Source organism: Danio rerio, chromosome 14 (assembly GCF_049306965.1).
Source record: "Danio rerio strain Tuebingen ecotype United States chromosome 14, GRCz12tu, whole genome shotgun sequence".
Lineage (NCBI taxonomy): Eukaryota > Metazoa > Chordata > Actinopteri > Cypriniformes > Danionidae > Danio > Danio rerio.
Genome location: NC_133189.1, coordinates 39,103,056 through 39,119,778, shown reverse-complemented (window position 1 = coordinate 39,119,778; position 16,723 = coordinate 39,103,056). Strand labels below are relative to the sequence as shown.

The 16,723-nt window shown below is 34.7% G+C and overlaps 1 protein-coding gene across 4 annotated transcripts; it reads right to left on the bottom strand.

The window, feature by feature from the left end:
- Positions 1-550: 550 nt before the first annotated feature.
- Positions 551-10,621, bottom strand: lcp2b (lymphocyte cytosolic protein 2b). Of its 4 annotated transcripts, none has more exons than XM_021481227.3 (15): positions 9,917-10,621; positions 9,440-9,502; positions 7,296-7,342; positions 4,756-4,821; positions 4,617-4,645; positions 4,489-4,526; positions 4,207-4,405; positions 4,039-4,112; positions 3,890-3,953; positions 3,248-3,325; positions 3,114-3,168; positions 2,972-3,038; positions 2,611-2,697; positions 2,273-2,428; positions 551-1,022 (listed from the first exon to the last, which is right to left on the bottom strand). In XM_021481227.3, the coding sequence occupies exons 1-15, from the start codon at positions 9,983-9,985 to the stop codon at positions 897-899; spliced, it is 1,218 nt and encodes a 405-aa protein (XP_021336902.2). In that variant the 5' UTR covers positions 9,986-10,621; the 3' UTR covers positions 551-896. The 4 variants fall into 4 exon arrangements, with proteins under 4 accessions (XP_021336902.2, XP_021330004.2, XP_017214637.2 ...); XM_021474329.3 differs by having other exon boundaries at positions 2,611-2,685; XM_017359148.4 differs by having other exon boundaries at positions 4,489-4,523.
- Positions 10,622-16,723: the final 6,102 nt, after the last annotated feature.

The window sequence follows — 16,723 nt, the reverse complement described above, 5'->3', positions numbered from 1 at the left end:
TCCTGCAAATCCTCCAGGGCTGTCAATAATGCATTTGATTATGTCACTAAGTTTGGCAAGAACAAAAGTTGGCTGTATCTATTGCTGAGCCCTGCATATCCAGTTAAGCACAACTAAGCACCGTTGTACTGTATATTTGAACAGTTATGTCCATCTGTGTTATCGGCTCATTTTGTGGATTATCAAGACTAGAAATAACCGTATTTTTTAAATGATTACTGCTAAATTATAATGAACGGATAGATTTTCCTATTGGATGCACTGTGCGTTAACAGTATTTTTAATAATACATAACAGAATGCTTCTATTTAGGTACTTTGATTACAGTAAACATAACCTGTTTGTGCTAGTTCAATCAGAATGGAATCAGGGGGTCTCTTATATTCTCCTTGCTGTATGTAAAAACTACAACACTCTTTGTTTTCAGTAAAGACCCAGCTGCTGCAATGTAACCTGACCATGTGCTTCACACACCCTGATAAAATGGCTTGTCTGCAGAATGACGTGGAAACCCCAGCATGGTTAAACTGCCTGCAGACGATGGAGGACTAAATATGTAACTCAGAAAAGTTGTAATTAATTTCATTAAATAAGCAACATTGGCATCAAACACTAAAAGCATCTGTAATATTTAATTTAACACAAATATGCAGTTTAAAAGTAAAAGTGCCTCTACCTAGCATAGAGTGTAAAAATGTCTCTGAATAAACTCTGTTTAAAAATTTATTTTAAATGTAAAAAGTGTAGACAGTTCTGTCTGATTAAATCATTCTCAATATAATTTATTAATTTAGTTTTTTATGAGAGTTGAGTGATTAAATAAACTTACTGAATGACAACATTACATTTCATAAAAGTTCTGTATCATAATGTTCATTGCTTTTCTTCTGTGTGGGTCAGTAACCAGCTGGGTGCATGAGACAGCACTGATTCTGAGCTCCAGCTCCACGGTCCAGTCCATCAATCAGAAACAGTGGGTTTTTCATGTGGTGCATGATCATCTCCGCAACACTGGAGTAATTCTGAGACACACATGCAGTCAACTGGGTGAAGGAACTTACAATCTCACACAAACAAAAAAAACAAATGCAACTGATAATCTAAACAAAGTGTTGGAATGACTAACTACTGCAGTGTATATATATAAAAAAAAACTCTCTTTAGATTGCTGATAATGGAAATATAAAATTGGCATATTTGGTAATAACTGAAGTTGAACAATAAACTAAAGCAACTTAGGTTTACTAGATGTTTATGTGTGTGTATTAAATAAAATTGAATAAGGCTTTTGAAAAATGCTTGTTTGTATACTAAAATCAAAATTGTAATAAATTAACGAACCCTTTAAAAATGATTATTTTTTTATTTATTAAGGCCCTTGTATATTTCCGCTGTACTTTTACAAAGATCTTAATATGATATCCTTGGAATATATGAATATCAGCAACAGACCCTTTTCTCATTTTTGGGTTTTTTACTATTTACTTTCATCATAGTTGGGTAAATTTAATAATAATCAGTAAATGTTAAATCTTAAAAATAAATAATAATTTTCATTGGTCATGTGAAACAACATACACTACCGGTCAAAAGTTTGGGGTCAGTACAATTTTTTAAATGTTTTAAATATTTAGCTTATCCTTCTCACCAAGGCGGCATTTATTTAATCAAAATTACAGAAAAAATTGTGAAATGTTAATGCAATATAAAATAATTGTTCAAAAGTAGCTTATAATTTAATTTATTAATTTATTTCAGTGATTTTAATTATGAATTTTCAGCTTCATTTCTCCAGTCTTCATATTCACATGATCCTTCAGAAATTACTCTAATATTAATTTATAATAATGGTAATTAGTAATAAAAGCAATAATGACTAGACTAATAATTTCATCTAAAATATGTACAACAAGTAATAAATATTTAATAAATAAGTATTTAAATTTTTTATTTTTTTACATTTAATAAATGCCGCCTTGATGAAGAAAAACAAAACGACCCCCAACTTTTGACCAGCGAATTATTATATAGTTTTGTCTGTACTCCTCAGTGAGGGAATAATTTAATTAAGGGTCCACACAATATTATTAAAGTCCTAAAGGTAAAAATACAATACCCAACAAAACCACAGTGTTTCATTCGACAGTTCGATAAACGGCTCCATTCCAAAAAATTTTATTTGTAAAGGCTTGCTTCACATGTCAGATGTTAAAGGGGTGTTCAGGACATATTTAAGATAAACATTTCTGTCAAAATCAACAGATGCCATTACCTCGATGCCATTTAGTCCTGTTCCTAGGGAATATCCATCCTTGTTTCCAAGGAAACGGATCTGGATGTTGTACACTTTTTGCTGGTGCAGTACCATTAGTGTGTATGGTTGTTCCTCACAGCCCTTTGAGCTGTCTCTCACTAAAAAAGTACCATCCTAAAACAGAATATCCAACACTGAGAATGTAGATGTCTTCATATTTTTCCTGCATAATTTCTTTCTCTTAGTATATGAAGTATTTTTTATTGTGGCTTTAATTTCTAGTTAATTATATCTTAAAATTGTTATTTTAGATGAGGGATATATTTAAGGTAAATCAAAAATGTGATACCACTCACCTTTTTCACTTTTCTTAGTGAGACTTCGGCCTCTCCTCGTGATATTTGCCCCACATACCATTGAGGATCCATGTCCTGAGAGCATATCTAAAATGCATTGTTTACAGAGTGGTTCACAGTATGTGATTAATATGATTATTACAAACGGAAACACATTGAAGTTTCTGTGTTGGGAAAATGATGCACAAGGCATGTGGGCTTGGATTTCCTTTGTTTAGCTTCATTGCCTAACAAAACACATGCCTCCCCGTGAAACAACAGTGCCATCTTGTGGTTGTCAACACAATTTGCATGGTTTGGGTGTGAGGTCATTGTTTTTTTTTTACTTGTGAGATGCTTACTGTCGTGTGATTTTGCTCACCTGCTCCATCTTCTCATTTACTTCTACAGGTGGAGGAGGAAAGTCATCCATCTGTTGCATGTTAAATCTGTGTTGAAGATTCACTAAAGTAAGCTCACTTATTTCACAAGCCAGAATGCACACTGCTAATAAATAGACTCACCTTTGTGTAGGTAATGTTGCTGGTTTTGTAGCCATTGTTATGTTTTTTTTAGGTGCTAGTATAAAGGAGCATAAGTTAAAAAATGTTTATGGCCACACATATTATATCAGTCAAGAGTAAAAACAAAATGGCACCTGGTTTCTCAGTTTGTTTTTTAGATGAGCCAGGTTTCTTACTGCGATCTACTGTTGGCACTGCTGGTGTAGGTTTGGCTGTGGATGCGATTTGAGAACATTTAGACATTATGCTTCATGGGGGTTCCTGCAGGTCATGACATTTCTGGAGTATCATGCAATTTTAAAAGGGTTTTCATAGACATTGAAATTTAGATAATTTTTTTAATTGTCCAAGTCATGAATTATCAGGGAATTTTGTTTGTCGCTTTAAACTTTTGTTTCCCTTTATCAAAATGAAATTTTTCTATACTAAATCATGTTTTTATCACATTGTTTTAGACATTTAGCTTATTGTTATGGCTATTTGTTCAATGCCTGTTTATTCCTTCTCCACTTGTACTTCTTAACTAAGGGTTACAAAATGACCAATTCAAAGACTGAGTGTTAGATTGGGTTCTCTTCATTCTTAAAATTTTATTTTGAATTTTTTCAAAATCTAAGGTAAATTACAGATTGTTTCTCTAATAATGGCTGTTCAATCAATCAATTTATTTTGAAATTATGTAAAGCACAACAGCACCTTATAGGTCAAGAAAATTCATCTTGACAGATGAGTCTGAATTTGGCATTTAGCTGAGAGGGATTTAAAACGAAACATACCTTGATTTGGGGGAATGAAAGGCCTCTGTGGAGAAGGATCTGGTCGTGATGGAGGCTTTGAGATCTATAAGTAAAGTCAGTCATCTTGTGCATAAGTTTACAGTGAATGAGTTTTGAACGAGTGTGTATACTGAAACATTTTTACTTACATTTAAAAGCCCTCTGGGAAGCCGACCTGAACTGTTGTCCTGTGGTGGTCTTGCAGAACCACGTGGGCAGGTGTCTACACAAAAGGCACACACCAAAACGGTGAGTTATTATTTCTTAATTGAATACATGGATGGATGCGTTCATGTGTAGAGTGATTTTGATGGTACCTATATAATCACCATCACCCATAGGCTTGGCAGCCCGAAAGTGAGTTGGTATTTCTGAGGGTCTTTCACTAGGAGGTGCTTCGTAGTCATCGTCAGAGTTTACATTTTCTGCAGTGTCACCTGAGGCTGCACATATGTAATTGTCTTCAAACTCATTATTATCTGGCTCCTCATAGTCGTTGTCACTATCCTCTTGGTCCTAGAAAAACAGATGCACTAATATTAATTGTTAATTGTCAAAATGTTTAAGAACTTAAAAAAAACTGTGACACCAAGACTTACGAATTCATCAGAATCCCAACCTCCTGAAGTAGGTTCTACTTTTGTACAATGAAAATCAAATATAAACATTTTAGATTGTGCATATAATGGGTCCAAAACCATATTTGTTTATATTTGACAAAATTTACCTTGGTTTGGAGGCTTCCTATGATCTGATCTAGTCGAGACAAAGATTCATAACTTGACAAACTCAAGCACATAGAGGTATTTCAGTTTTGGGTTTTATTATTAGCCAAACAATAATTAGAAAATAGTCATCTTGCTTACCTGTGAAATAGGCTCTTCTTTTCTTTGTTGTTCTGGTTAATGTCTTTGCAGATTTTTGTGATAAATCTTTCACATAGAAAAAAGTCAGAATAACAGAAGAGATCATTACAAGCTCGAAATGAGAGGTAGCAATAAAAGAGATTTTATTTATAGAGAAAGCATATCAAATGCAGGTAAATTTGCCTAAATTGGGTAAATTTTAAACAGTCAAATAACTTCTGTGAAACTAAAATTATCGCTATCAGTCAGTGTAACATAAAAATAAATATTCTGGCCTATACATAAAATATATATGTGAATAAATAAAAATAATTTTTATATTTGGAGCAATATATAGTGCAGATACATTATGTGAATAATCTTAAGGTTTTTTGTCTGAATTCTATCTGTATGCTTTTAAGAGTTTTGAATTCGTTATCAATAGGCCAAAGCGAACGGTGGCTCAGTGATCAGCACTGTCACCTCACAGCAAGAAGTTAGCTGGCTCGAGTCCTGACTGGGCCAGTTAGAATTTCTTAGCAATGTCGCCTCACAACAAGAAGGTTGCTGGTTCGATTTCCGACTGGGCCAGTTGGCATTTTTGTGTGGAGTTTGCGAGTTCTCCCTATGTTCATGTGTGTTTCTTCTGGGTGTTGCGGTTTGCCCCACAGTCCAAGACATGCGCTATAGGTAAATTGAATAAGCTAAATTGGCCCTAATGTATGTGCTCAAGCCTACGCTACCGTAATCTCTGATCCCTTAGGCGACACTGCATCCAGAATAGTTATTCATATATATCACTACATGGGCTTAGGACTACTTTGGCAAACCTTTGTCAAGTACAACAATACATACAGTAGTTGCATCCACAAATGCCAGTTAAAACTGTAGTGTGCCAAAAGAAAGCCCTTTGCTAACAGTGTTCAGAAGTGTTATCGACTTCTCCGGGTTGAATGTGAGAGTGTATGGGTGTTTCCAGTGCTGGGTTGTGGCTGGAATAGAGCTCCACAATTAAGCGTAAAAAGATCGCAATCTCGATTTGACCCCTTAGACCAGTGGTTCTCAAACTGTGGTACGTGTACCACTAGTTGTACAAAGGCTTCCTTTTAGCGCGGCGCGGAGGAAAGAAATATGTCATGTACATGCTACACACATTTCAAAATGTATCAAAAATTATGTATATAATATGCCATAAATGACATATAGCTTATATGTCTCAGGTAATCTGCCACGTTTTTTTTTTAACTGTGCAGAGTTGTAGCTGCTTAACTGGGCCTACTACACTACTGTACTTCAATACTGCTCATTTTGGTGGTACTTGGAGAGACAATTTTTTTCTGAGGTGGTACTTGATGAAAAAACGTTTGAGAACCACTGCCTTAGACGATCTTAATTCAGCATTTCTATGATTCTGTCAATCATATTTTTATGTTCAGGAGAAAAGCAATGGTGGCCGCACAAGTCTTCACATTGTTTTACATACGTTGTTCAGCAACATGGACACCTCCAAATGATGTTGAAAGAGTCACATGCTGGATTTATAAGATACAATTCACCCCAAAAATGTAATTTCTGTCTTCATGTAAAGATGTATTTGCGACCGCAAAATCACACGTGACGTGAGCTGCTGACCATCAGCGGGTGCGCTCGCTGAATAAAGTCTACTTTAGTGAACAGAACCTGCATAAGCTGTGAATAACAGGTAATAGAGTTGTAAATAACATTCAGTTTGTGGCACAGAGTGATCGTTTGGGAGTCGCCCGGGAAGTGAACCGCACTTAGCAGTGAAAATTAAACCGAAAGCGCACACAGTGTTGTCAGATGTAGCTGACTGATTCCAGCCCAAAAAGTATCCAAAACCTGCTAAAATGCAAAAATACCCACCTAGTCTTCTGTATTCATGAAAATCACGTCAGTGACAGATTTTAAGCAGAAAAATACAGATTGCAAGCATACATCTCAAACACAATAATTCAACATCAGAATTATCATCAGCAATAATGACTAGGACAAATCTAAAGTCTGTTCAAGTCCACCATTCAAGTCAATACAAAATTTAGCATTTTAACCAACAGTAGAGCTACACAGCCTATTGCTGTTTTACTACATGTTTGAGAATAACAATAATTATTAACCTTTATTTTATATCTACAGAATCGTGAGAAAATCGTGATCTTTATTTTAGGCAAAAAAAATTCAATTCTTATTATAGCCAGAATCGTGCAGCTCTAGGCTAGAAGGGCGTCCGCTGCGTAAAACTGGATAGGTTGGCGATCCATTCAGCTGTGGCGACTACTGATAAATAAAGGGACTAAGCCAAAGAAAATGAAAGAATAAATATCATTAGGCTTATATTATTATTATTAAAGTGGGATCCTAGCAATGGTATGGTCATGGTTCAGAAATATAACTTGTTTTGCAAGTTGTTTAGAAATAGTGACCGGGAAATCAGTAAGAGCAGGGCCAGTAGGTGCATCCTTTTTCTCCTCAATCAAAATCTTAAGTTTATTCATTTTTGCCATCTTTCTGAGATATTTGTTCTTGTTGAGATTAATACTTACGGAATATGTGGCGTGGGAAACATTTTAAGATCCTTATCAGTCATATTCTAGAACAAGATGGATATAAGAATTATTTGTTCTGTATTGCAATCTGGCATGTCTAGGCACATTTCAAAGCATGTAAAACCCCAAATCAGAAAAAGTTGGGACAGTATGGAAAACTGAAATGAAAAAATTAAAAAGTAGAGATTTCTATATTTGCTTTGATGTGTATATCATTGCAGACAATACAACAAAACTTATTTACCGATCATTATTATTTTTTTCTAAATAAGTATGTATTCTATTATGTATGTATATATATATATTAGGTCTTGGTTAAATAATGATGTAATTTGAAACAGGTGATCATAATTATGATTTGGTACAAAAGCAGTATCCAAGAAAGGTGTAGCCCTTTAGGAGCAAAAATGGGCAGAGGATCACTTTGATGTTTCTCAAATAAAGATAGGAAGACATTTGAGTATTTCACCTTCAATGGTGCATAACATAATTAAAAGATTTAAAGAATCTGGAGGAATTTCAGTGTGTAAAGACAAGGGCGCAAGCCTAAGCTACAGTCATCTCTAATCCCTCAAGCAGCACTGTATCAAGAATTGTCATTCACATATATAATACTTTGGCAAACCTTTAAGTACCACGATATATAGTTGCATCTACAAATGTTTAGATTTTGGAAAATAATATGCTGCCTTCTTTTCCAGGAATACCCATGCATATTTCAAAAAGACAATGGAAAACCACATTCACATTACAAAGTTGCGGAGAAAGAGGATACAGGTACTTGACTGGCTTGCAGTCCTGACCCGTCTCCAATAGAGAATGTGTGGCGCATTTTGAAGCGCAAAATTGAAGCACATAATTACACATAAAACACTTCATCACTTGGTGTCTTCAGTCCCTAAACATCCTTTAAGTGTTAAAGTTTAAGTGTTTAAATGCAATGACAACATTACAGTAATAATACTTTACTGGACCAACTTTTTTTGAAATGTGTTGCTAGAACCAAAGTTGGAATACGTGTTTAAAAAAAAGCATCAACAAAAATCACGAGGAAGACATTAAATAATGTTTGTTGTATTGTCTGCAATGAAATACAAGTCAAAGTAAATTTTAAAATCACTTCTTTCTTTTTGTATTTGCTTTTTCCATACTGTGACAGCCTTTTCTGATTTGGGGTTGTATATAAAATGTTCTGTGCAAAAATCTAAATCACCTATAGATTTTTTGTTGTGTTACTTTTTAATTGGGATAATATGATTCTTTATGCACTAGAACTCCAACAATAGGCAGAAATGGAATCTCACAATCATCCTGTACATCTGGGATTACACAAAGAACAGAATGGTTTAAAATGCTTTAGGTAAGTATGAAAAATAATAATGGCATAATTTTTATCATTTATTTGCACATTTTTAAAAAATGTAGCTATAATAGTCTACAGCTGCACAATATACCGTTTCAGCATCGATATTGTTATGTGATCATTCGCAATGTCTCATCGCGCGCATACGCAATGTTAAGTCTGGATTATAGTTCATCATTTGCATGTGCTTTTGATGCCTGTGATTGTATAATGACTATAAAAGCATTCAGGCATAAGAAATTGTACTATTTATAAATTTAACAACATAAATTTTTTTTGAATTATTTTTATTTAAATCATTTAGTTACTGCACCTGAATACTGACTCGAGAAACGATAAAAGACTTTTTCAATTGTATCCTTTTCTTGATTGTATTTATAGATTGTTATGCATGAAAATACTTATAACACATACAGAAATGCACTGCAAAAAGCACAGACCACAACGAAAATGTGTAGTGGAACCCCAAAAAGTTTATACTGTTTGTTTATTAGATTTTATGGAGATGCACTCCCACTGCAGAATCTTCCTAATAGATTTAACATTATAAATTCTTTCCAAATAGAGATTTTCAATTTATCTAGGGAAATTGTATTTATATCCCAATCACAAAATAAATATTGCAACGCTAGATTTTTCCAATATTGTGCAGCCCTAATTTATTCTGTTTCCTTATGTTATCAGAGATAAACTCACTGCAATGTGCATACAAACAATTTAATTAAAATATATTAGTTTTAAATCAAGTGTGTTGTGATAGAGAGACTAAAACATTTACCAAGAATCTTGCACCACTCATATTGCTTTTCTTCACTGTTCGGTCACACCCCACTAGTTTCATCTGAAAACAGAAAAAAGTGTGATGCCTGAAAACTGATCTTCAGTCACACATTGCACTTAATAAACTCAGTAATATGCTATATATATAAAATATAATAAAATAATCTGTCTTCCTTTACAAAATAACAAAAAATTTGTCCAATAAAGAGCTCTTGTTTGATAATGGCTCAAACCAGTAGGCTTACAATACCTTTATATCTCACTTTATGAAAACTATTTAAATTTACACTGGTCTCAAATAGACAGTTCAGAAAACAGTCAGTCACAATTGAAGTGCTGCAACTGTATAGCAACAGTGTAATTTTGAATTCGATGTTTTACTGCCAAAGGCCTCTTTATTACAAAAGCTTAATAATATCTACTAATGTGTAGTCTTTTTGTAAAGAAAGAAAAAATCATAAACTTCTTTACTCACTCTTTTGAGATAGTCAGCCAAGTTTCCAGAGTTCCATCCCATCACCTCTGACTTAGTCGGCAGATTCATTGTTACTGGAATGATTGTCTTTCCAGTAAAGTGGGAATTTGCTGTTCTCTAGTTGCAGATGCTTCTTGCCACTGTGCTTTAGAATTTATCTTTGGTAATAGTTTTTGAATTATACTGTTTCAAGGCGCTTGTCTTGCTTGTGGCTAGTTGGTCAAAGACTGAGTGCGATGACATTGTTGACGCAGAATAGCAGGCTCTCGGCTCTGTTTCCTGTAACTATTTAGAGGAAGTGCCGCATCACCAAAGATGTGAAAGCCAATGTTTAGAGGCTTACAGAGCATAACTTGCATAGTATATATTTATAAATAACTGTGCCTCAGTGTTAATGTGTCGAAGGCATACTGTAGATCTTTCATCTGTGTTTGATAGTTGCATGTGTTTATAAGCATTGCAAGATTCACAGAAGTACACTAACTATAGATCTATTACTTCAAATGCAAACAGTTCTCACATGTTCTTAGCACAAGCTGCAGTAATAACTAGGCCATGACCACAACGTATGAGAACACAAGACACTGAAAATGCAATGCATTTCACCATTGTAGATCAATGTATCCTAATGCAAAAGGAAACATCCCTTCAGGGAACAAGACAGCATGCAATCTACCACTAAGGTGAGAGTTGAAGGCACTTATCAGTCAACCACAGGACTGACAAAGTGATGTAGTTTCACCAGGGGGCTTTGCATAGCTTGTGTTTTAGCCAGTAAAAAGCAGAAGGAACTTTTGTTGGAGGATGTTTCAAGTGTTAAAGATATCTTGGTGCATGCTTTTGTGCTGTAGTTTGTGGTCAGATCTTTTATCAGGGTTGCTATATTTATTCATGATATTATCTTATAAAGTTTTTCTGTTTCGTTTTTCTTTATTTGCAGCTTTATTATCACTTAGTAACTTTAAATAAAAGGAAGAGTAGAGATGAGGCAAATTAATCAAATAATGAAAGTAGTGATATTGACCTGTCAAGCAAAAGACAACCAATAAACTAATGTCAGTGACTTCTAATGAACGTCTTGTGACAAAAAAATAAAAATAAAAATCAGGGAGTCAGTACTTAGCTTGATTGAGAGTGTGTCGCAATTTCTCAGATGAGGAAACAGGGCATTCCCTGTCTTTGTCATGCGCAAGTGCAATCCTTAAGCAAAAAGGAAATAGGTCTTTTGTGGCGCGGAACAGACTGGGATCACTGTTATTGCTGAGTTTTTGAAGTGGGTAAACCAAAGGGCTGCACTGTGATTACAACCTGATTCTATTCATATGAAAGGTCTGTTAAATAAGAGACAAGGAGGGGATGGGATCGGGGGGTCATGGCTGAGATGACGACAACATGGTACTGTATTTGAGGGGATGGCCACTTTGTTCCTTATTCATCAGAGCTCAGCAGGGTGGCCTGGGAAAAAACATAGTGTCCTGAAAGGCAAACAGGCATTTGGTGGGGAGTGAATAGTTTGTTATTGTTGACTGGAGTATTTTGAGTTCAATTTGAGTCATTTAAAATTTTGTCATTTTGAATTGATAGTTTGGATGCCTTTTATGCAACAGGAAGCTTGTAAATGGTTTTCTGTGACTCTTGATGGTGTATGATGTTAAGTTTCATACTCAAAACAAACATTTTTTTCACTGTGCAGGTGCCATGGGTATTAATTTATATATGTTTATTTTTACTCTCAATGTGCTGGTATCCATTTATTTTATGTATTGCCCAAGTCCACATTTTCAGGTAAATAAAGAAATAATGATAATGTTCTGCAGGAAAAATGTCATAATGGGTGACCCAAGGGTGGGTCATTTTAAAAGCAAATTTTTGTTTTTGGGTTAATCCCTTTAAAGTCTCTCTTTTTGTGTTGTTGTCTTTTAACATAGAAGTATTCAAGGAAAGCAAATGAAGTTGTGACATACTTTATTCTGAGTGTCCCACCCCCTATGCTGTGAGCCAAGACCCCCATAGAGCCAATATCCCATCATTCATCAAGCCAGACAGTTTGGCAGATTTATGGCACTTCCCACCGAGTAAATTTACTATGCATCTAGAACTGGCAAATTAAGTGAGAAATCTGCTGATAAAGTATATCAAAACAAATGTCACAATTAGGCCATAATTTAGGTAAAACCTAATCACTTATAGTGAACACACAACACGTAAGCCTGGTTTTACTACACTGTAAAAAGTGATTTTTTGACCTTGTAAATAATGGAAACATTATTTAAGTATGTTTTACAAACAAATACTATTTTGTCTTTTTACTTAAAAATGGCATGTTTAATTCAGTACATTACTTGCAGTTTCTTTGTCATTTATTGTTCTAAAATACATATGTAGATTTGAATACAATCTCCTAAGTAATATTTACTTAGTGTTTGCCATCTAATCAAATCACACCAAAAAATGAACAACTCAAGTAAAATGTACTGTTCAGCAAGATAATTGATGCGCATGCGTCTTTGGCTCTGAGTTTGAAGTGGCGCGCACAGAGGAAAGGAAGAGAGACTTCACGACGGCTAAAGTGATTTTTACCACGGTAAGTTATTAATAAGCTTATTAATTAATCGAAGAATGTTTGCAGAAAAGTGTAGAGTTATTAAGCTATCTGCAGTCCCAGTGGTTTGTGCCTATACCGTTTCTTTTTTATCAAGTTACGGATGCTAAAGTGTTCATGTTAATTGCTAACAGATTTTTGGATAACGTTAAAACGTAATCTTAGTTTTGTTTTGTTTAACACACGGATAACAGAGTTAAATCATTACTAAATAAAGCTATTAATATAGTTGACGGAGTTTGCGATTTGCACCACAATCCGTTATTAGCAAACGGCATGATCTGTCGAAAACAATTGTCTTAAGTTTTATATATGACCTAATCTTGTCAGATTATTGTAAAAATGAGTTTTAACATCCGTGCAAATTTAGCTCGAGGCATTGCTATGGAAGCCCGTTCCCGCATATAAAGTCAGAATTGCGAGATATAAAGTCAGAATTGCGAGATATAAAGTCAGAATTCTGAGTTATAAAGTCAGAATTGCGAGATATAAAGTCAGAATTGCGAGTTATAAAGTCAGAATTCCGAGTTATAAAGTCAGAATTGCGAGATATAAAGTCAGAATTGCGAGTTATAAAGTCAGAATTCCGAGTTATAAAGTCAGATTTCCGAGTTATAAAGTCAGAATTGCGAGATATAAAGTCAGAATTGCGAGTTATAAAGTCAGAATTCTGAGTTATAAATTTTTTGAAGTGCAATACAAAAATTTACCAGTGCACTCAACTCTAATCATCACTTGATTGTGTTACATTTTATTTTCTGTTTTAGATCAAGAATGAATTTAGAAGAATCACCACAATTTCCTTGGAGCGTACATTCTTGGAAAAGCTGGACTTCTATACTCCAAAACTCCTGGCTTTGTTTGAGATGAAGGGTGGGGTTGCTGGCAAAAGAATTAGACATTTGCTGGATTCACTCAGCCAGGTAAAATGTAAATTTTGTTTACAATTGTGAATCACTTATGGGATGGTATGCTGCTTCCTGACTCTGTAAATATGTTGTTATATGTAGATGTATACACATTTAATGTTCGCTGCATTTTACTTCTGTTTTTAACAGCAAGAAGATAGGCTTGAAGATAGGCGAGACGTTGTGATTCGCTGCCTCCTGTCTTTCCTTGGAGAATCAGCTGAGGAGCTCATTGAAGACCACCAGGTATTACAGTTCAATTAAATTCAAATTTATTTGTATAGTACTTTTTACAGTGTACAATGTTACAAGGCAGCTTTACAAAACACACATTGTTGAATGATCAATAAATTGAAACAAATCAAAGAAAAAGTAATAATCAATTATTAGTCTAGTGCTGACTTTGTTTGAAGTCCTTACATGGCCTGGCGTCGTCAAGTCTTGGGTCATCTAACGTCATACTGGGAGGCGGGGTCCAGACATGGATATACAATAATTAGTGTAGCAGCTAGCAGTTAGCTAGCTACATACACAGCTACATCCATTTCTATTTTTCCTTGATTTTTGGATGTAGACAGTAGTGGTTTGACTGATATACTGTATTTGTTTTCTGCATATTTGAACCCTGTCAAGCACTGACGATGATGCTGAGATCCATGTTTTTATACTGAGGAAAATTGAAAGGCTTATACACCATTGTTACAAAACTTATAGAACACCCAGTGATGGTCAAGAAGGCAGCACCATACATTTAAATGTCAGGTGTATGTAAAATTTTAGACAGGATTTCCAGTGTAAATTGTTATTTTGTATATATTTCTTATCTTTCATTTATATATTGTCTATAGAAACCATTCAAATGTTTCCCAAAAGACATAATAATTTACACTAATTATCATTTCCAGAGGTTTACACCCTCCTGACTCTAAATGTACAGTGTTATCTTTATTAGCATCACTAAATGTTTCTATCTACTGTAATAATTGTGTATGAGTCTCATTATTGTGTTCAATGTAAAAGTATTACTTAACAGCATACAGATACTGCTGAAGAAACTGCATATTGGGTTTAAATATGCAGAAAATGCTAAATATACTGAAGACTAGTGGACAGTTTGTCTCAGAACAGGAACCCATTGAGGAAAATTGAAAAAGTGATACTGTACAGTATTTTAACCACTTTGCACTGATTTGTGTATTTCACAGGATGTCAGCAGAGACATGATTAAGGATACCTTCGCCAGTCATGTCATGAAAATCATCGTCCTGAGCAGATCTGTAGAAGAGGAAGATGCCAGTAGATCTGATGTCATCATTGTCATCGAGGGAACTGAGGTGCTGCTGGGATGTAAAAATCTCACAAATGCATGTCTTTCACTCATGGGCTGCATTTACTCCCTAAACCTAAGCTATCCCCCAAAGCTGAGAAACACATTTGAAGTGTTTCAGAAAATCTTTCTTGGCCTAGATGCTTTAAAATTCTCTCCAAAGGTTAACTCTTTGCATAGAAAGCTTCTAATGTAATCTGCTAGTTGAGCACTACTTGCACTTATTTACACTACTTATGCTGTTTTACTGTTTTTTTTTTGTTTTTTTTTTTGCATGAAAGGTTGTTCAGAAAACAACTACAACTTCAACTACAGTACTGTTTAACATAACCATTCTTCTGGAGACTATAAATGCAGAGTTTTATTTTTTTATTTTTTGATGTTTTTGTTCCCTTAGTTTAATCTTATTGAAATTAAAGTTACCTAATGAAAGGCAGCTACTAGTTTGACATTATTTGCACTTTCACACTTTTGTATTTGATATCTGCAACTGAGATTTTTGTAAAATGTTTGTTATATTTAAAAAGGTATATTTTATGTTTATATGTTTAAATGTTTATGCATTTTAATGCATGTGTGATATTCTAAAAAAGTTTCCTGGAGTAAAATGCACTATAGTGCATCTGATGCTCTCATCTGTTAAGGAATCTCATAGAAATAAAAGTATTCAAGTAAAATGTATGTCTGTTATTTTGTTGACCACCATTTAAATACATCAACAACATCAAATAATATTTAAAGTAAAGGTTACTCAAAATTTTAAATAAGATAACTAGGATTATTGTGTAAAAAAAAAAACATTTATAAGCATTACTTAAGTAAAATATATAAACAAACAGTCAATACAGTTTACTGGGAAATTCCAAGTAAACTTTACTTGAGATTTTCTAATTAAAGCTACAGTTCCTTGTGTTTAGTTTTTACTTGGGAATTCTATTGAAATTACTCACATTTTCTAAGTGAAAAAACTTTCCTAACTTTTTTTAAGTAAATCCTACTCCAAATTTTTTTCAGTGTATTTAAATCGGTTTCCAACCTTGTAACGTGACTAATGGACTTAAAATCCTTCCCTTTGATTTATTTACATTCATCGCAGTTGCTTCCGCAGGTGTGATAGAAGCTGCGTCCCAAATCGCATACTTATGCACTATTTTACGCCATTTTGTAGTATAAATAGTGTAAGTAGTGTGTTCACATTGAAAACTCTCAAAATAATAAGTGCACTTTAATTACCCGGATGATGCACTCATTCAGCCGGTATAATGAAGTGTGTAATGATGGACACTTCACGCACTCAACGACCGCAGGTTTGCTTACGTAGCGGAAGGGGCGGAGCTATCTGACGCACATGTTGAATAACTTTATTTATTTTGGATGGTGAGAGCAAAATTCTCCTACAAGAGTGATTATAGCGCCTCCCGATGGTGAATGCGGTTATACTCACGGCAGGTATTATTTGATAATTCAGTCGTTTATTTCACTGATTTGGCAACAGTCAAACGTCATCAGGGAAACGGTTTGAATTTCCGCTTAGTAAAAAAACATTAGTGTGCCATTTGGGACAACACTACATACATATACTATCCTGTTGAGTGTGTAAGTGCATAAGTACATAGTGCATGAGTGCATAGTGTATAGTGTGCCATTTGGGACGCAGCTTATGTACACCAACGCAGCGGTAACGCGGATTAACATGCCAAACACCTTCCAGCAGTGGTGTGTTTCCTACGGCATTGTCTACACTTTTGTCATCGGGACAGCATACTGTCCGCACATCAAAGTGAGCCAGAGTCTTGGCAAGGAAGGCACCTAGTGCGATGTGCTGAGTGTGACAGAGTTGATCCTTTTTAAGAGTATTCATTAAATAAACGGCTATACAGTGTACTACTAATTGAGACCACGTTGATTTCTCTTCACGCGTTTTTCCCTGCGGCGCGTGTCTATGATATAACCTAGCGTCCATATTACAC

Excerpts from the sequence above, each read along its gene's own strand:
- lcp2b (XM_021481227.3), bottom strand. The coding sequence starts at position 9,985 with ATGAATCTGCCGACTAAGTCAGAGGTGATGGGATGGAACTCTGGAAAC. Across the intron at positions 4,406-4,488 it reads GTTGGGATTCTGATGAATTC|GACCAAGAGGATAGTGACAA; the intron begins GTAAGTCTTGGT and ends CTGTTTTTCTAG. Across the intron at positions 1,023-2,272 it reads CAGGACTAAATGGCATCGAG|AATTACTCCAGTGTTGCGGA; the intron begins GTAATGGCATCT and ends TGTGTGTCTCAG.